This window comes from Sceloporus occidentalis, unplaced genomic scaffold, assembly GCF_023333645.1.
Source record: "Sceloporus occidentalis isolate IW3139 unplaced genomic scaffold, rSceOcc1.0.p SCAF_5, whole genome shotgun sequence".
NCBI classification, from domain to species: domain Eukaryota; kingdom Metazoa; phylum Chordata; class Lepidosauria; order Squamata; family Phrynosomatidae; genus Sceloporus; species Sceloporus occidentalis.
This window is the reverse complement of record NW_028316985.1, coordinates 101,395,666-101,416,272: the sequence shown is the minus strand read 5'-3', so window position 1 is coordinate 101,416,272 and position 20,607 is coordinate 101,395,666. Positions and strand designations below refer to the sequence as shown.

Genomic DNA, 20,607 nt, shown 5'->3' with positions numbered 1-20,607 from the left:
CTGGGTTGTAATATTCAACTGGACGAGGGACCAGATATACAAACATGCATGTTGTTGGCTATAAATGGAAACATGGATATTGACTTATTTTATAATTAGAAGTGCAGGCTGAATAGCCAAGAACTTCAGTAATGCTGCTTGTTCTTATCTTTGAAAAATAGTGTCTTAAAAACCTCTGGGAGTCTGGGTACGGCAGGTATCTGGAGCAAATTGTTTGTTTAGTAAGCTGATAATGAGTTCTATTCCCACACATATGACACATTTTTTATATTGAGACTGTTAGTACTGTGTATTTTGCACTTGTCTGATTCTGAAGTGCAACTGTGTATGTTTAACAATTCTCAAATTACTGAGTAGAATAAGAAACTTCAACAATGCAAGATGCAGTTTATTTTCATATCCTTTTCTATGTCATATGTGTGATGCTGTTTCTATAAGAATTCAAGTGTGCACACATGGCTTTTTAAAAGTCTTGCTTTTTGAAGTTTCAAACTGAGTGGATGAGTAAGTCTTAACTTCCATTAAATGTTTGCCAAAGGTGCTCAGAGTTGGAGATGGAGTGTGCTAAAGGTCAGTTAACACTTGACAGGTAAGATTTGATGGAAATACTAAATTGCATCATGCACAGTATAGCAAAACTAATACAGCAGTGGCATTTTGGGAAATTAGTTTCAATTCCAAAGCTATTAAAAATACAGGGTGTCTGAAAATTATATTTATAATTTCAGTTGTGCTTTGTGAAAGAGTCTGTTGGGATAAAGGGAGTATCCAATGAGTTCAGTCTGGACACATGCATGCCAAAACATGCATGTTTTCAGCATCCTGGAGATCCCAGAATAGTTTTCTGATGTTGTTTGAATAACTGGTTTATAACATCATAGAATAGAAGAACACCAAAAAGTATACTGTAGATAGAAAAAGAGAAGTTTGAATAAGTGCACGCAACAGGTTGGGACTTCTGTGTGTTTCTCTTATACTACCTTAGTATCTAAATGGCTTTCCTCTGCTGATCTGTCTGGCTTCTGCAATGTATAACAATGAAAATCAAACCTCCACATCATATAAGTATGAACTTGGCCAGTTACGGAAATGCAAAAGAGTCGAGCAAATAACAAACTTTTGTGAGTGGCATGGCTATTTTCTCAGAGCAAGCATTAAAAATTATTTTGCATTGCTTAGGAGGAAGGCACTCTCTTGAAAAAGATTTGGAGCTGTGTGTGACATGTTGAAATTTCCTATACCTTTTGAAATGTATAGTAATGTCAGGATTACTGTATAATAATGTCAGGAACACTGCTTCCTGTGCCTCAGGCAGCCTATGCTGTGTATGTGGATCATGGCAGGATGCACCAGTTTAAGCAAAAACGTAATAAGCACCCTTCCTCTTCCCTCCTCCAGAAGACTGATTTCCCTTACACTTATGAATTAAATGTATATGGTAGTTGATTTTAAATTGTAAATGTAAAATTTAACTTTGTGATTGGCCCTTCAATTTAATTTACAGACATCACAATTTTATTTGCAAACCAAATCACTTGCTATAATTTGTTAAGAAAGGCCACTTTCCTAGACATCAGTTGTAAAATTTAGATGTGGGTCAGGCTGGCTTGTTCCCACTAATATGATGATTCACAAGATCTGTTCAGAACAGGTTTAAAAGTCTACAAAACTGGATGAACATTTTTCTTTCTGCACAGAAATGTAGTTTTAAATTTTTTTTAAAAATCTTGATTGAGATTAACATAAGTGCTACATTATGAAGGGACATTGTCTTAATTTGCAGTCTAACCAATTGTCGCCTTGTAGACAGTGTTTATATTTTTAATTGTATTGCTGTGGGATTAACTTGTTATTTTGTCTGTTTGCAAGATTTCCATCTAAATTTACAAAATGACTTGTTTTGTGATGGTAGTGCACTTAAACGTCATCCTTCAAATTTGCTAAGTGTTGCTCTTTTGTACATGTAATTTGAAACATTCAAATTAAGGTCTGGTTCTCACTCAAGTGTTAAAGCTGTATCTAGGTGCTTTATCACTTGACAAGGGGTGGGCATGCTCTGGAGCAGTGGTTCTCAACATCCTTCAGATGTTTTGGACTTCAACTTCCAGAAGCTGTAGCTAGCATGACCAATGGTAAGGGGTTCTGAATGCTGAAGTTCAAAATATCTGGCAGACCAAAGGTTGAGAATTACTGCTCTAGCGGATCAGAGGTCATTTTCCAGTCCCCATGACGACTGTGGGCTGCCCCAGACTCTTCCTTAAATGTTTCCACCACAAAAACAGAATTACCGTACATATTCAACTATTACTTGAGAAATTTATGCCCCAAAATTGATCCTAAAATCCTTGTCAACTTATATACGGGTCAGTACAGTAATACTGTTTAGAAAGGTCCTGAAAGAAGCATTACCCCTGTGCCTTGGCAGTGATTTCTGAAAGAACTGCCAAGCAGGAGTATGTGTGTGAAAGAGGTGATTCCCTTCTCGATCCGATGTTAAAGGCTTCTTCCCTACTAAACCCCACATTTAAATCTGCCTCTTCCCCATCTGATGTTAAAATGTTCTCCTCCATCACCTAGGAAGGGGTGTTAGGTGATTGGGAGAAGTCCAGAGAAGGAAAAGAAGGGATGGAAGTGGTGTTTTCCCCTTTCCACCCTTTGTTATAGCCCCCTAAATTTTACCCTCGACTTATCCATGGGTCATATCAAAATCCATGATTTTGACCTTAAAACCTTTTGACATATACATGAGTATATACAGTAGTCCATGGAGTAAATGGGGCCTAGTCTTGTGTTCTTCAGGAGAGTTGATTAGATCACCATGCTGGCTGGGAATGATGGTAGTTGTTGCCTTTGCTGAACATTTGCTGGGGGAGTCTGATTTTCCAGCAGTGGAGGGAAGGCATCCTGTAATGGGTTGGTCCCTTTGACCTACTCTGATCAGGCAGGAAGTGAAAACTCTTTACAGGAAACCACCAGTCGAGGGTTGGGGATTTGTCAATGTCAGACAAATGGGTCCTCTCCATCATCAAACATGGTTACTTGATAGACTTTCACCGGATTCCTCATGACCACTCTTTGCCATTACCCAAGTCGCATCGCCAGAAAAAACACCAGCTGGTGATACAGGCCATAAACCATCTATTGGAAATTGGAGTGATAGAGCCAGTTCCATCTTTAGAGACCTTCAGAGGCTGCTATTCCATCCTTTTCATTGTCCCAAAAAAGGATGGCTCATGGAAGGTGGTACTAGATCTAAAATGGGTGAACAAGTTTGTCAGAAAGCACCACTTTTGCATGGAAACTCTCAGATCCATTTTGGAAGCCACAAGGCATTCACCCGCTGGTGCAAACTTCACAAAATATCTACACTCAAAACTTTTGTGAGTTCCCTTCTCTCCTATCTTTAAGACAGATTGGACGAGGGCCTCAAACTCAACACACTTAAAAGACAGGTCTCAGCTATCACATCTGATCTCCCTCAAAGACAAGCTTAAAAGTTCTCTTACAACTATTATGTGAGGAGGTTTTTTAGGGCAGCTACTCTCAACCCATCGTTATCCCAGCTGGGACCTTCAGACGGTTCTTTCTGCACTTACCAAAGGGCCCTTTGAACCATTTAAGTCAATAGGCATAAAATACCTCACCTGGAAAGCTCAATTCTTAACTGTAATTCAGCCAAGAGAGTCTCAGCCAAGAGAGCTCTTTCTAACTGTGACAAACTGTGTGTTCAGGGAAAATTCTGTTCTGTTACGATTGGATCTCAACGTTAATTCTACTTTCCATAGAACACAGGATATAATATTTCCTTTGTTCTGCCCTCATCCAAAGAAAGAATTAGAAAAAACCTGGCATACACCAGACGTTTGTCAGGCTCTATACACATACATAAAAAGAACCTGACACTTCCGCATATCCAATATTATCTTTATATCCTTCCATGGGAAAGAAGGTGTCATCATCTATCCCCCTAAATTGGATTAGAGATTGCAGTCTATCTTTTTATTTATTATAAGGATCCTCACCATCTGGTCCAGTCTATGTACATTCTATGCGCAGCGCCTCTACTTCAGCAGCGTTATCCACAAACACTTCCTTAGCTGAAATCTGCAGAATGGCCCCATGATCATTGGTGTCTACTTTTGTTCAACATTATAGATTAGACACTCCCATCTTCCGAAGCTGCATTCAGAAGATGGGTACTACAGATCGTAGTACCGAAATAGCTAGACTCTAGATTTCCCATGCATTATGAGAGAGCTTTAACACATCCCACTACAGGATGCTTTCCCTCCATCGCTGGAAAAATGAACATTGGCTTACCTAGTGAGATGTTTGTTTTCAGCAATAGAGACAAAAGCATCCTCCCCTCTTTCTAGGTGGACATGGATCTCTTAGCATTTGTTAAAGACTTTTTTGTTTCTCTTCTCTTATAGTTATATACTTAAGAGCTGAGCTGTTTGGGCCGGGTTTGTTGTTGCCCACAATGTTTTTTCCTAAGTTTTCAGACACGTTGGTTTTCCGTCACCTGAAGCTACTAAGAGGGGTTGGCTCCCTTTACTGGTGGCTTCCTGTAAAGAGTTTTCACTTCCTGCCTGATCAGAGCAAGTCAAAGGGACCAACCCAGTACAGGATGCTTTGGCCTCCATCGCTGAAAACAAACATCTCACAAGGTAAGCCAATGTTCATTTTAGACTATAGGTTGAGTGTAAGCTACAGAGATGAACGATTGATTGCTTAGAATGGTTTTAGCCTAACCTTCCCCGAGACACAAAATGGGAAGTTTGTAGGGAGCAGCATTCAGTCACCACAGTGAGAAGTAGGGCAAAACTGCATGTTTCAGAGCAGTACAATGTGGGCAGAATCCTGTTAGTGCGTCACATTGGAGTAGCAGACAATTACACCTATGTAAGCCACTTACAGTAGTGTGTAGTGGCAGTAGGAGAAAGTTGTCTGTTTGCTGAGATAGTTGCCTTGCTTGCTCCTGAGCAGCTAGCAGAACAGCTTCCTCCCCTGACTGAAATGCCTTCCACTGCCCTCCCTGTGTTCCAACTACCTTGGCCATTTTACCTCTGCTGCAAGACCACTACATGTGCCAGCTGACAAGAGCAAGATCTCTTTTTTCCAAAAAATATATTTATCATCTGATGAATTCATTATAGGTCTTCCCATGAAACAAGATGGGGGAAGGCAAGGGATATGTGGTTACTTTTGCTTTATTTTCAATCTGCTATGAAAGTCTAAAGTCAAAACATGTAGCTACGTACAGAATCAAGTGTAAAGTCTTGTTTTAACACCCTGTGCAACATCATGTAACCTATTAAAAAAAAACACTGAAGACTGTTCTGTTTTAATGCCTTAAGTTATTTTTTAGCAGAAGTGGCTGAGTTGTGTACCTTGCACAAAACATGGGATATACCGCACAGAAATTGCAAACCCTTAAAGAGCAGTTGTCTGAACAATCAGTATGAATTTTTCCTTCCACTTATTGTCAAAATAAGCTTTGTTTTGTGGCAACCATCTTAAGAAGTGAACCTGCCTAACATTTTTTTTTTCATTTGTTGGTTGTGCTTTCTTAAGAAATGTACAAAAATCCATGGAAATGTGAATAAAAAAACGGGAGACATTAATTTTGATTTGTGCATTTTTGCATCCTACCTGCCTTGTTGTGTTTGTAAAGATGGGAAGAAGTTGGGGGCGGTAAGGACAAATGCAGTGGGCTCAAACTCAGTAGCACAATAATACTTGTGTTGCCTGCAGAAGGTCCCACATTCAGTCTGCAGTACTGTCAGTTTAGAAAGGATGTTGAGAATTTATAGAAAGAGTTAACTGATCAAGTCTTAATTCCCCTGGGGCATTCTGATTTGAAAAAGTCTTTTCTCTCTGATCAGGGTAATCTGTTATCAAAATAGGGTGGTATTGAGTTTTAATTTACTGGTTAGATCCATTTACTAGTATGTCGGTATTGATTTCAGTGCCCTTCTAATTTTTAATGTAGTAGTAAAATATTACTTGATATTGTCGCTGTATTCAAGATGTTTAGTGTCCTCCCACTGTCATGTCACAGGTGTTAAGGCGACTCTGGCCAGCTAGAGCCTTTCATTAGTCCATGGTCTAACATCCTAACTAAAAAGCAATTAACATAAAGCTTCTGAACAGAAATCATTTCAAAATGATAGTTCCCACATAAGCATACACAAACAGAACATATAAGACTTAAGATTCCTTTATTGGTAATAGAATCTACTGTCCATCATAACCTTATGCAAGATTAGGGTGTTGTTGTTTTTAAACCATATACAAAATTTTCCCATTATATTTTCCTTGCTCAGTAGGCTCAACTACACACTTGTAAGAAATTCATGGTAATACAAAGAAGGCTGAGGAAAAACCATGCAACACATATCGTATGGAGCACACAGAGGTATGTGTAGCATGAGGACCACAGTGTTTATAATGTCTCTTTATCTTGGCCCCTCACCATAATAACCTTGCATAAATAATCTTGAAAAGGTTTAGGTATAGGCACCTTCAGTGAACCGTACGTACATTTCCAGCCACTGGTGCACATACTAACATACTGCTGGCTTGAGCATAGTAAAATTCAAAGATGAATATTAACTATGGGCAACTATGTTCTAGGATATACACCTGTGGTCCCAAAGTTGCATTCAAACTGAACTTCAAAAGGTTTAATGCATTCTGTTTGGGCAAGGAAAATTAGGTACTTCAGAATACAACTAAGGTTTAAAACAAGCCCCATATTATGTGGTGAGCATTATAGAAAAGCCAGTTCCCATCATATTTCATGGCAGTCTGAGTAAACGTTAGAACTAACTAGATTAAGGCTTATCTTTGCTTAAGTTTGCTGACCCATTTTACAGTCATTAACAAGCAAAAACAAGTACTAAAGCTCTGCAGAACAGCCACCAGACTCAGTGGGCCTTCCAACTCATTGTTGTAGTAGTATCTTCAATCAGTCTTGTGCATGGAATATTCTCTGGGTGTTCAATTGGGCTTACTCTCTAGTAGAGTGTTGGGAATCATGCAACCATCCAAGTAATGTGGAACCTCAGGCTTCCTTACCATTGATTATGCTAGCTAGGACTGATGGGAGTTGCATTCCAACAACATCTGAAGAGCTGCATGATTTCCATCCCTGTGCATGTGTCTATGACTGCAATCTGAAAGAGAGAGCAAGACCTAGTCAAACAAAAACCACCACCAGATGGGTGAAATTTGAAGATCTCAGTGTAATTATGCAGAACTGGGACTGGAAGATACCAAATGTTTGCTGGCAAAGCAGCAGAACAGGTTGTATTTGCTTTGGCTGTTTGTGTAAGTCTTAAACATGCATTTTGTTTTCGATATTGTGAATCATTTTGTGACTTAATTTCTGCCTAGCCATAAACTAAAAAAAAGACAAATTAACAAAATAATATTTAGCTTTCCTGTTTTCCAATGGGAGTGTTTCTGTATTAACCAGCTACTTGAGTATTTCTCTGCATTGAAGCCAATTGCAGTGTCCTGCCATAACTAAGACAGGCGATAGCAGTACAAATCACATGGGGAGTTACTGGAACCAGAGGAAAAGAGAAAACTTGCCATAATCCACCACCACCACCTTTATAGCAGCCTCAAGTATATCCCTTCACTTTCTCCCAAATAAATAACAGTTGTTTGCTGATATAAAAGAAAAGTAGTGCACATCTTGGGACACTTGTGGTTAATCCATGATGTATGGCACAGCCTTTATGGAAAAGATAGCACTGCAGTAGACTACACTGGGCCAATACACAAATACACAATTAGGGTCATGTCTATGATTGACTTCCTAATAACATTTGGGAAGTGGACCTTTTCAGACATAGTGTTTTTGATGCACTACAATAGCAGTCAAAAATACTTATTGATTCACATACCTATTTCCTTATAGAATGAGTAAGGAGGAAAATGGGGATATTGGAATTATGTATGAAGTTTTAATCTGTAAACCACCCTGATTGGTCTTTGACAGAGGGGCGGGGTATAAATGAATATTTTTTTATTATTTTTATTATTATCTGTATACTTTACATCTAGCATAAACTTCTATTTATATTAGTTTCTCCAATACCTCTTCCCTCCCTCCCTTGTATTAATTTTAGAAGGAAAATTAAGTTGAAACTGGGATATATCAACACAGGTATACAAGTCGCTACTTGACACTGCAGTTAGCAGGTAAAAATGTGCTTGTATGAATCAGTGTGAGAGCTAAATACAGGCAAAGATCTTGCATGGGGAGACGGAGTTTAACATTCTGCATGGGCCCTCTCTTCCCTCTCACCTCCACTAGAACTCACCTGTCTCTTGTGGGCCCACAAAAGAGATGGTGGAGAGTGGGGTTGGCCAAGGATCATCTGGCTATATCCCTATAATAGGACATACCATGACAAAGGTAGCCTTTGGGACCTCCTACAGGAAAACATGGCTCATGTGTCCAGCTGTACAGACATAACCACATGCTCCTCTGTTGCCCCCAACTTTCCACTGCCCACAAAATGGCCAGGTCAGGGGAGGCACAAGAGACAAGTGGATTTTGAGGGGCTGCGAGTTATGTGATGGAAGTGCTGAATTCCTCCTTCTGAAAGGACAAAAGGAAAACACACTCACATATGTCATTAACAGGATCCCAACCATAGTTTATCAAACATTTTGTTACTGATGTTGTTGTTAATATTACATTAACCACAGAAACAATTAAGGCAGAAACCAGCAGACTAAGAGAAGACGAGGATCAAGTACATATGGAGATGGGATGGAAGGAAGGAGAATCTTCGAATTACCCAGAGACCTATTTTGGCAGAAAAAGGAGGAAACTTTTTAATTAAAAGAAAGAAAGAAAGAAAGAAAGAGGGGGGGGGATGAATAAACTGGTCTCCTGTTTATTCTTTCTCCTTTTCAAGTAGGGAAATGCACAGCCATGTCTGCCTCAGTCTTGGGGAAATTCCAGCAAACTTTGTGTGACACTATTTAATGGTGGATTATAGCTGTAGAAACAATTATCCTAATATCATTTAATAAGAGAGGGAACACTGGATTACTCTGTGCTGGACTTCAACTCTCATCACTGATTATGCTGATGGGAATTGTAGTGCAACTGTGAAGTCCGTAAGATCCCAACCAATGATATTCAGTCAGCCATCTATATCCATGGATTTTTTTTTATATAGATTCAACCATCCACAGCTTAAAGGTATTTTTAAAAATAGCAAATCCAAAAAGCAAACCCTGATTTTGCCATGTTAAATAAGGAACACCATATTATTATACCAGTTGTATTTAATGGGACTTGAACAGTCACAGATTGTGTTATCCAGGAGGGTATCGGAACCAAACCCAAAGATACCAAGGGCTTACTGTATATAAAATTCCTGAAGAAAGCTAACCTAGTATTTTTTACATCTGGAGGGTAAAACTTTCCACACCCTGACATGACAGAGCTTTTCAAAAACTTCATGTTTAAGCAATTAGAAATCCAACTCCTGTTGACCTACTGCCAACCACCCAGAAATCTATTGTGACAGTCAGATTTACAGTATTTTTTTCCACTGCTCTAAAAAGATCAGGAATTGATTTGTAGCTCCAGCTGTGCTCCTAGGTGGAAGTGAGGTTCTTGTTGGCTGGGAAACCAGGTGTAGTTACCCACTGCTGTATCCTGAAAGTAAACTGTTATCTTCTAGGAAAGAGTTAAAGCGCTGCTTTCTGGGGATACAACTCCAAGGAAAGGCAAAATTTGCTTCTCAAATCCTGGTCTAGTGACTACACCAGTCCACATGGACACATATTTCTCAGGCGGATTCCTACATCCAGATGTGCTCACTTTGCCAAGTCAAAGCATACAGCTCTCAAAACTGACTGCTATGCTTTACCATTAAGAGGCAAGTTTTTAAAAGTGTCACTTCAAAAACAAAACAAAACAGAACTACTGTTGTTCTATAGCACCTGAGCCACCGAAGGAACTGATCCTATAGGAAAGCTTGTGTGGCAGCCACAGAAGCTCTGTGCATTGCAGAGATTTGAAGGTAACTGCACAATGCACATTTAGTTCAAAAGAGACTTTGGGCAGACCTGTTGCATTCTCTTATTAACCTATGTGAACTGAACATATGACAGATTCTAGAACATCAGCATGTTACACGTCTGCCCATCCTTACTGAGGAATTGTAAGGCTGACTCAAGCACACAGTGCAAATGATAGCATATGCTCGTCTCAGTAAGATGTTTACTTTTCTACGTAACATATCCAACTCTTTACACCATTAACATGTTTGAAACTGATGCAGATGTCTCCAGTATGTGAGGGCTATCTTGCCCAGTTTAGATGTCCTGAGGTAGTAGGCAAAACAGAAAATGGAAAATGGCAGAAGAGTAAGCTACCTAAACCCAATGGTTAAATGATGACACTTATTAATATACCAAATTCAGAAAAAGTAAACTGTTGGCTTTAGTAGTGACATTATTTCTCCTCCTTTCATTCTTTAGGTGGCTTAAATTAAAAGCTGTTTGTATTAAGAAAAACAGATGCCCATCTTGATGAAAAACACATGAACATTGCCAGCCTCTTTAAAATATGCTGAATTTGTCTGCAATCAATTTAATAAGGAAAACTAATAAAATATTAAGATTTCATTGAAAACACTTTCTCAAGAGCATGCATTAGTTCCTTCAAATGCATTTATTGGCACTTGCATTGAAATGAATATTGTCTCTAATAATGTCTTTACTAGTCTAAAAGCAGGCCCCACTGAACACAATGGGGCTTATCTTTGGGGTCACGCACATAGGACTGCACTGTAAATTTAGCAATAAGTAAGGCGCTAGACCTACTATTTCACCCTCATATTCCCTGCAGCATTCGTCTGTAGCATGATATAAGAAGATTGGCCAATTCATATTGTTTCCCTCAGATATTCAGTTTCACTTGATGAGTGGCATGGAAATATACAATATGCAGGGTCACACTAGGGGCAAGTAAAGTAAGATGTTGCAAAGAAAATGTGACACTGGGAGGCAAATCCTGGCAGCAGTGCCTCTCTGATCTTACATACAGTTTGCTTTTTAAAAATAAGATACAACCCCCCCCCCCCCCCAAATATTGCATGTCGGGTCTATACCATTTCAAACAGCAGATAGGAAACTGAATACCACCACAAGAGTGTCAATACCTCTGGATCGTGAAGAGTTTGTTTCCTCTGTATGTACTAAATAAGTATGTCAAAAAGAAGGTTCTATGGCTTTCTCCATAAAGGGAAAGTTTCATTCTCTAAAAAAAATGAAAGAGAGAATTCAGACACCCAGTGCTTTACCTACGGTAAACCAGTCTAGTCACTTACACAACTGCCTACAGTTAAAATTACAGTCGGCCCTTCTTATACACAGATTTTTTATTCATGGATTCAAGCATCCATGGTTTGAAAATGTTCAAAAAAAGTATAAATTTCAAATATTAAACCTTGATTTTCCATTTTTTATAAGGGACACCATTTTGCTACATCATTATATTTAATGGGACTTGAGCATCCATGAATTTTGTTATCCATGGGGGATCTTGGAACCAAACCCCAGTGGACAAGGGACCACTGTGATAGGATTTCAGTTAGGTGGCATGAAACTAACAATTTCCATTCATTTCAGAATGACTAATGCTGAATTTAGTCCTATGTGAGGATGTTAAAAATGAGCTCCACCCATATTTCCATTAGGACAAGAATGTGATTAAGAGAAACTATACTTTCTTTAAATAAAAAAGCCAAGGTCTGGGGAGGGAGTGTGAATCGTATGGACCACCAGATGTTGTCTGACTTCAACCTCCAACATTCGTCATTATTGGCTGCACTGGCTAAAATGTGGGACATGTATCCAAGCACATCTGGAGGGCTGTATGACACATAATCCTGGCCTAAAGTCTGTTTGCAACCTTGAAAATGAACCCCTAATTATGACTCTGGTTAGAGAAAAGTAAATAATTATTTACACACAATACAAAGAAATTAAATTGCATGGTAGACATTAACAACATCATTTGTAACCATACAACAATTTTTTAAAAATTACTCCATTGTTTTAATGGTTTGTTATGATGGCAATCTCAGTTCACAGTGCAATTTCCAAAGAACTGGAGGAGCACTTGCTTGTTTGTGTTCCTGACATGCAATCTTTCTGCCAAGGGATAAGCTTCAGTCATTTTGTTCTAGTTGCTCTAGAATAGAAACAGAATCTACCTCTCTTTGTTTTGTTAAATAAGAAGTACCCACACACAAACATATAACATACTTATTTTCCCCACACATTAAAACTGTCAACAAGATTTGATCAACCAGGTTCTCACAGGATGTGCTGCTAAAAAAGCATGAGATTTATCATTCATGCAGCAGGTTTCAAGAGTAAAGCCATTACTGAAACCACACTTACTGGGGGTTTTCTTCAGCCGTGGAAAGAATCTGGCTTGTCCTCAGCACCACAATCTGCAGGATAACTACAGAGGGCAGGAAACACTGTTGGATCAACCAACACACTCATCTTCCCCCCTTCTCCTTCTGACTCAAGCCAGGACTATCTGCTTTCTCCTTTCTTTTCAAAAATACACATTTGGGTTGGGTGACTCTGAAGAAAGAAATATTCCCAGGCTCTGCACCCTTGTTGATCCTGCTTTGTGACAAAGCAAAAAACACGGAAATATTTAATGTACAGTTGCAAAACTGCTGGTGGTGGGGAAGAGAATCTGTAACACTGCAAGCACCAATTAGCCACAGGCAAAATTTAAATTGAAATCTTAAAAATCATTTTTAAAAAAGCTCACCTCCTTAACAGATGTGTTCACAGAACAGTGAAACTATCTCCACTACACTCCAAATTGTATTTTATGCATCCTCTGTTATAAATACAGCAGACCTGATCTACAGTCCACAAGTCACAAACAAATATTACTCATCATCCACCTCCAAGATTTAGTTGCTATTATTATCGAGGTACTTCTTTGCAGAACCTAACAATTAGGCTTCTGCATACCAAAGTACGGCAAATCACAGAACTAATACAACCAAGATCTATGGAAACTGGTTGAATTCATAAATTATACACAACTGATTTTTAAAAATGAAGTATAATGCTTTTCAGCAGCCCATGTTAGTTGGTTCCTGTTTCCTGTAAGTAGGATAGAGTGACTATTGGAGGTCTGCTGAGGGTGTGTGTGTGTGTGTGTTGTTTTTAGTTTTTTGTTGCTGCTGCTGCTGTTGTTTTTGGCTTGGGTTTTTTTTCCCCTGTACTAGTTCTTGTATCAATGTTTTCCTGCTTCTTAGTATTAGAGACACCTACACTACTGGAGACGAATTTACTCACCATACGGAATTCAAATCAATCATACCCAGCAAGTAAATTTCTTGTACATTGATTCCACTCTTTCAAAAATTCAGCTGGGCTTTTCAATGATCTTTGGTAGATGAAGAAAATATAATTGTAGACTCATGTTTGTGCTGCAAGCTTTAAAATTATGCCACTCACAGAAGTAGAAAAACCAAGCTACTTAGCTCCAGTTGGACTACTACATGTAGCCAGTTAGCATTCAGTTTAAATCCTTAACTTTCCTTTGCTTTTATACTAGTCTGCTATCCTAATCAAGGTTTTAAACACATACACAGTTATTTTTAATGCAACACGGAGGGTTCTCAACAGTCTATTAAACAAAGTTCATTGGTACATCAGTATGAAATCCTGTGGACTTTTCTCTCAAAGTATATAAAGATTAATACATTCTGTACAGGTTGGTTGGTTTCCAGTTATGAAGTAAACACTGTTACAAATTGTTCATAAAGCATTGTTTTTAAACACAGACCCTACTGTTGTGGTGATGCGTCTGTTTATTTGAAGTCTTCTGCCAGTCATCTCTATAAAGAGATGTAGTTTTTATTTTGAAAGTGAGAATACAGTATTCTAGCAGAGGAAGGAAGAGGCACTTTTGATTGGCTGGCTGGTAATCCTAGACATCCCTTTTTGCAGTGTAATGTTACGTTCCTGACACTAGATGGTGGTGCTGTGACAGAAGATCACTGTAGTTAGTTTTTTAGGCACTTGGCTGCAAGTTTTCCAAGGCAGTGCCCAGTTCTCTGCTATGTCATCAAAATCGGTTTCTGCCGCACCTCCAGAATATCTAAAAAACAAAAATGAAGGCAATGGTTAGGATTCTAGCTGTCAGTTTCCTCTGCTACCAAGACATGTAAATAAACATTTACACTTAAAAAGGGGGGATGAGGAATATGTAGTCCTCCAGAGGTTGTTGATCTCCAGTTTCTATCAGACTTTATTAGCCCAGATAGCAAATGGATAATGAGAGCTGCAGCCCATTAATATCTATAGTCCAACTATATATTTCACTTCTCTTTGATGTGCATATTATAAAATATAAATAATACATAACACGAGAAGATATATTATTCGTTCACAGATGTATTACTACTGTACTTCCATGTGCACTGAAGCCCTGCAACATATAGACTTCAAAATGCTTGATTACTCTTTTTAAAAGCCTGCGAATAAAGCATTGGGTGATATCATGAACCAGTGGTCCATGAGCAGCACTCCCAAAATAGTTGAAGTTCAATGACTAGCAGTAAAGGTTGGAAATGAGGTAGTCCTACTCTTAACGGTTAAAACATCTAACACTGTGGGTTGGATTCAGACAAAGTTATTTATGCTTAAATCTCTGCTATTTCAATGGGAACTATATCATGAGTAACTTTTCATATTGATTTCCTAATTGCAGCTAATATGTCCATACAACATGGTATTTCTAAAAACTTGCAATGAGCACAAAAAGTCCCAGACCAGACCACTATGCTTAGGAAAGAGAGGATGCAATGAATACAGGAGGGCATTTATCAAGTAGTGCCTGATGCCTGATCAGAAATCTTATCTAGGTGGGCAGGAACAACTGTGACTCCACTCCTTTCCATCACTGGGTTAATGGGAGAAGCATGGAGAACTGGCTGCATCATAGGGTATCCAAGAAATGTAAGTCTTCACTGAAGACTTACCTATGCCTCCTTTTTTGTATTTTTTATAAAAAAGAATACTGAAACATTTAAGTTGACTCATTTTTGGATAACTGTAAGTTGCAGACTCCACTGTAAGTTTCTCCTGCACAAACCCCCTTTATACAGAATGGCAGGCATCCTTCCACACCTGCCATCCATTTTACTGAAGTGTGTGCAGGAGAAGTTCCCAATTAACCGTAGGTTTCTCCAGTTAGGTTTCACCTGTTAAGATTCGATGCAATGGCAATGTGACGTAGGTTAAGTGTGCATAGAGTAGGAAGTTTTCATCTGTCCTGTTCAGCTTCAGCCATGAGCCCACAAGAGACCTTCCTGTTCCAGACAGAGACCGTGACCGAAGGTTGCTTGCATTCTGCAAATCTGTCAAAACAGAACAAGGATTTTTTTTTTTTTTGGGGGGGGGGGTGATAACATTACTATACATAAGCATGTCCACAGACTCACTGAATGAGATTATGGGGCCTGTTCTGGGCTGCACAGTGTTTCCTAATGGCCAGGCAAATGCTTCTGCAAACCACAAGCAAGATATTTATTTATTATTATTTATTTATATGGGAGTCTTCTCCATGCTTTCTGTCACCAGCAAGGGGATGGATATGAACACCTCTTCCCAAGGTGACTATTATCCCACCCCCTTTTTCTGATTGGGAGGGGGGCTGAGAGAATCTAAGTCCTATTCAAACCACCAGTGTATATTAACACCTAAGTTATCTCCCAAATTCTTCCACATTCATCCTGCTCAAATATTTAGTTGTCCAGTGGACACCCTTCTACAGTGGGAGAAATGCATTATGCAATTACAACAGCGAGGGCCTTCTTTGTGAGGAATGTCCTGATAATAGAAAACCTCCCTGGAAGAAGTGCACTGGTGCTGACTTTTTATTTTTTGTTGCAAATTAAAATATTCCTGTTTTTAAACTTTATAAGTTATTTTTTGTCATATTATTTTAGTTATTATGAAATCACATAACCTGCCCTTGAGATGAAGTGGTTCAAACCAATACCACTCAAAGTGATAGTGTATGAGCTGCCAGTCTCCCATAGGATTCCAGAAAAGAAAGAAACGCTATAGCCAATGGACACAAATTTGGTGCTGATCCCAGGTATGGGGGATTAGTCTTCCACATCAGATAACTGAAGACACACTGGCTTAAACATTTTTAAAATAAGATAAATTCAATATCTCTCTTCTCTCACCTCCACACTCATCATCCCTGAAGAACTCCTCACTATCATTGGCAGAATGGGATTTCTTCATTTCAGCAATTCGATTCCGGGGTACTTTCCTTTTGAGGGATGGGGAGAAAAAGGAAGGGCGGTTGTTGCGTTCTGGAGTCGGAGGAGTGCTAAAAGATGTCACCTGAAGGCAAAACAAACAAACAAAAAAAGCCCCGTGATATTGTAAAAGACAGCTAAGGGGTTTACACTGATTGTTCTCTATCACTCACTAGCATCATATTGTTTTGAACATCACTGAATGGCCATCTGATCTGACCTGCAGTCTAATACTGTTTCCTGGCTATATTTTTTTAAAAATCATACATGTCTGCAGTCAGAACAAACCTGGGCAAGCACACTGTCAGACATTTAAAAATAAGGAAAACCAGCATTCCAAATTTTAGTGCAGGGATATCTATGAGCCATATCTAGTCTGCTGTTATTTTATCTGGCTGTTGGCAATACTACAGGGTTAAAACAGCAGTGAAGGCAGCATGAAAAGAAGCTGATAGCTTCATTCATTAAATCAAACAATTAATTTCCATAGTTGTTTGGAAGAGCATTCTACTCTTACATTCTCTTTTCTCACTCTTAGCCCCTGCAACTGTTTTGATCTGACACCTTCCATAATGCCGAACAGAGAAGTCAACTAGCTGCAAAGAGGTCAATTTGTACTCTAAAATGCACTTTCATGACCATGGTGCACTGAAGTCTTAGGGACCTTGACTTCAGGGAGCATTCTGGAGGGGAAAAGCCTTGATATATCAGCAAATATTTAAAGATAAGGATAACCAACATTTTATATTTTAATGCAAGGGTGTCTATAAGGCACGTCTAGCAATCCTACAGGATTATAACAGGGGTGAAGGCAGTGTTAAAAGGACCCTTTTAATGTAATGTATCATTAACTTACTCTCTCATGCAGAGGGGAATCTGGGTTTGAACCATCTTCTGTACCATAGGGGGAAGTGTCACCTGTTGAAACACGACTCACAGCCATTTCTGCATGTCCTTTTCCCTGTGGCCCCTTCATTCGCACAAATTCCATATTATTGTATTTATAAAATCCAAAGGACATCCTCTGTGCCATTTTTGCTGCAACACTGACCTATGGCAGAAAAAACTGTAAGCAACTTATAATTTTGTCACACTCCTACTGTACCATTTTCAGTGCTGCATCTATCCTACTTTGGTTATCACTGTAGATTATGTAAAATAGGAGACAGATTGAGAGCAGGAGTGCAACCTCAGTGGCATAACTACAGGGGTGTGTGGAGTGTGGATTGCACTTGGTGACACCATTGTAGGGGGCGGGGGGGTTGAACACCTATGGGGTGGTTGCTTGTCTGTCCCAAAAGCCTCCTGGCCACCACTCCCCTCCACCAGCCATGACATCTCTGCTGTCCATCGGCTGCAGCCATTGGTGGGGACAGGTTACTGCTGCTGCCCAGGAGCTCCTTCTGGGTCTTGTGGGGCTGCTGGGAAAATGGTAGTCAAGCAGAAAAAAGGCTGCCAGGCAGAAGCAGCACCCCACACCCACCATCAACTGCTGGTGAGAAGCAGCTGTCTTCTGGGTCTGGGGAGTCTTCTGGCCAGGCAGGAGAGCAAGGTGCCTCCCTTTCCTGCTTGGCCAGCAGGTCCGCCAGACCTGGAAAAGGCTGTTGAAGAAAGGAGGGGGTTATATTAAAAATGCACTGCCTCATTGTCAAATATACTAGGTATGCCATTGTGCAACCCTACGGATTTTTCTAGACGGTGCATCAGCTTTTGATACCATGAACCACTGTATATTTGTAGACTGTGTAGTTTGGGATTTAGAGGCAACACATTCTGATGGTTTTACTCATACAGATTCCAGAAAGTGGTGCTAAGGGTTTTTAATTCAGTATCTTGGTTTTTATGATATAGAATTCCACAGTATTTTGTTTTGTTCCCTATAATTTAAACACAGCAAAAGAACTTTTCACTAGTTTAAGTCAGTGCACCAAGTTCAGTATTCTTCTTTGGACAGAAAGAACCTTGCTTTCATCATCCATGGTCTGGTAGTCACTAACAAATTGAACATAGGCTGGATCTGAAAAAACTCAAGTGATTCAGAATAGCAACAGCAAGGGCTTTTCTATACAGCTTACTGATGTACTTAGCAGTTTACAAAGTATAAGCTAATTGCCCCCAACAAGCTGGGTACTCATTTTAGAGACCTACAGAAGAATGCCAGGCTGAGTTGACCCAGAGCCCCTGGCTGGTATTCAATTTACAACCTTGTGGTTTGTAAGTGAGTGGCTACAGTATAGGCATTTAACCATTGTGCCACCAGGGCTCCATACTGCAGGATTTGACTACCTAAACACCCTTAACTATTGTTAGAAAACCTGAACAATATGGAACCAGTATAGAATGGATGTAAAGTGCACCCGTGTCATAGGCGGGCGCACCATACATGGCTTTCAGCATATGTTGAAAGCCACCAGGGAACGTGCAGGGTGCAAGCGGCGGCGTGTCCCATTAAGAGTATTGGGGTGTGTGCCCATGGCGCACGTGCAGCCACCGCACACCGCGCCATGCATGAGCTCCATTATTTTCAATAGGACTCAAGCATACACTTTTTTTTACATGGGGGGGGGGGGGGGGCGGAACAGATGCCCCGCATAAAAAAAGGGGTGCACTGTAGTAGCAAAAACAGATGCTTTAACAATTAAATTGTCTTGAGTGTGTATAGGTGTAGAAAGAGACTACTACTCATTCCTAAGTTTCCCTAGTATTTTCATATTATATTAATATTATAAAACATTCATGAAGCAGATAACAAAATATGTTACAGTATAATTTTTACTTATATGATAGTAATAATACAGAATAATAAGATCTTTTGCACTTTGTCTCTGGACACAATTCAGAATGTGGATTTTGATCCATAAAACTCAAAGCTGAATGTTAATTATCCTATTTCCTGAAGGGCCCATCTTCAGAAATTAGGTCGAAAGCAACTAATAGTACAGCTCTAAACAGATAAAACCCTCCAAAGACACAAGAGTGTGACCAACTGTTGGCTTTTTTTTTTTGCATCAAGTTTTATTCTTATTGGCTGCCAATGACTGAGTGCGTGATACTTTTTTTGCTGCTGTTATTTTAATAATTGTTGACCAGTGTGTGACCACAGTAAATCTGTATGGATCACATCTAGGCTCAAATTCTTTTTTAGTCCTGATTAGCTTAAATCCATTGAATCCATTAGATTTAACTATTCACCATTCAACAATTGATTGAATGGGCCTGCGCTATCTGGGATAAACCAACTGGATGTCAACCCTAGTGTGTTATTTTAAACTGATGTTTAGACAGTTTGAGTATTATTTTCCAGTAGCTGAGGAGTAACCAAGTTTATCTGTTGAAGCAAGAACTATGTCTGTAGCATGTTAAAAATTACTATGTTTTATTGGGCATAAACTCTTTATGAACTGCATCTCATTCCATCTTAATTTTTCATTGACGTGCCACATTCTTTACTGTTTTCATTATCAAGCTACCTACCAAGACATGGGACAAAGTATTTTAAGACACATCAACAACTATGAATGGAAGGGGTTTTGCAAGGAAAAAGATGCTAAAAGTTCAACTTGACAGATCAGATTTGAAGGAAGAATACACAAAATATCTGTGGCTTATGCCAAAACAAATAGGCATTTTACTGCAATAGGCACCTGATATGGGAGCCTCAATGGGCAGGAAAATGTCGGTCATTGCTTGTTAGAGGAAAACATTCTGACGCAGAAGAATATCTACAGTTACAGGAAAAAGATACTATCTAGTATAGGGACTGTCTAATATATAGACAGCTGGTGTAAAGGATAGTGCTGAGTTTGGCTATAAGAAGTGCTCAATCATCCTGTTCAATCTCACTGTGAGACTTCAGGCAAATATATATTCTCCCAGTTTAACCTCTCTCAGACAGCTATTGTTGAAGGTAACTTTGATAATTGCATGACTCTGAGCTCTTTGGAGGAATGCACAATGTAACAAACCTAGATAGTCTGTGCTGCTCATTTAAGAATATGGCAAAACACTAAAAATTATCCTCATTGTTTTTGAAGTGGACAGAACCCAGCTTTTTACTTTTTGCAAGGTAAAAGTAAGGATATGGTCTCCTTACTGATACCATTTTGTTGTAAAAATAGATTCCCCCATCTCCTCTTCTGCCCAGGAATTAAGCAGATATATGAACAACAAATGCCGTTTCTTCCCCCATAACTGCATCACATGTTGTCTGTCTTGGGGACACCAAGGACAGATAACTACAGCTAAG

At 39.3% G+C, this 20,607-nt stretch overlaps 1 protein-coding gene across 5 annotated transcripts in view; it reads right to left on the bottom strand.

The window, feature by feature from the left end:
• Positions 1-6,207: 6,207 nt before the first annotated feature.
• Positions 6,208-20,607, bottom strand: part of LOC149312590 (uncharacterized protein KIAA0930 homolog) — a 62,352-nt gene continuing 47,952 nt past the window's right edge. For 4 of the 5 annotated variants that reach the window (XM_089524924.1, XM_089524926.1, XM_089524927.1 and 1 more), the window contains 4 exons: positions 17,218-17,412; positions 16,284-16,446; positions 15,291-15,446; positions 6,208-14,185 (listed from right to left, as the gene is read on the bottom strand). In XM_089524924.1, the coding sequence (XP_089381050.1) occupies positions 14,145-14,185; positions 15,291-15,446; positions 16,284-16,446; positions 17,218-17,412 (555 nt within the window). In that variant the 3' untranslated portion in view covers positions 6,208-14,144. The remainder of the gene's footprint in view (positions 14,186-15,290; positions 15,447-16,283; positions 16,447-17,217; positions 17,413-20,607) is intronic. The other variant, XR_016281276.1, reaches the window with a different exon arrangement.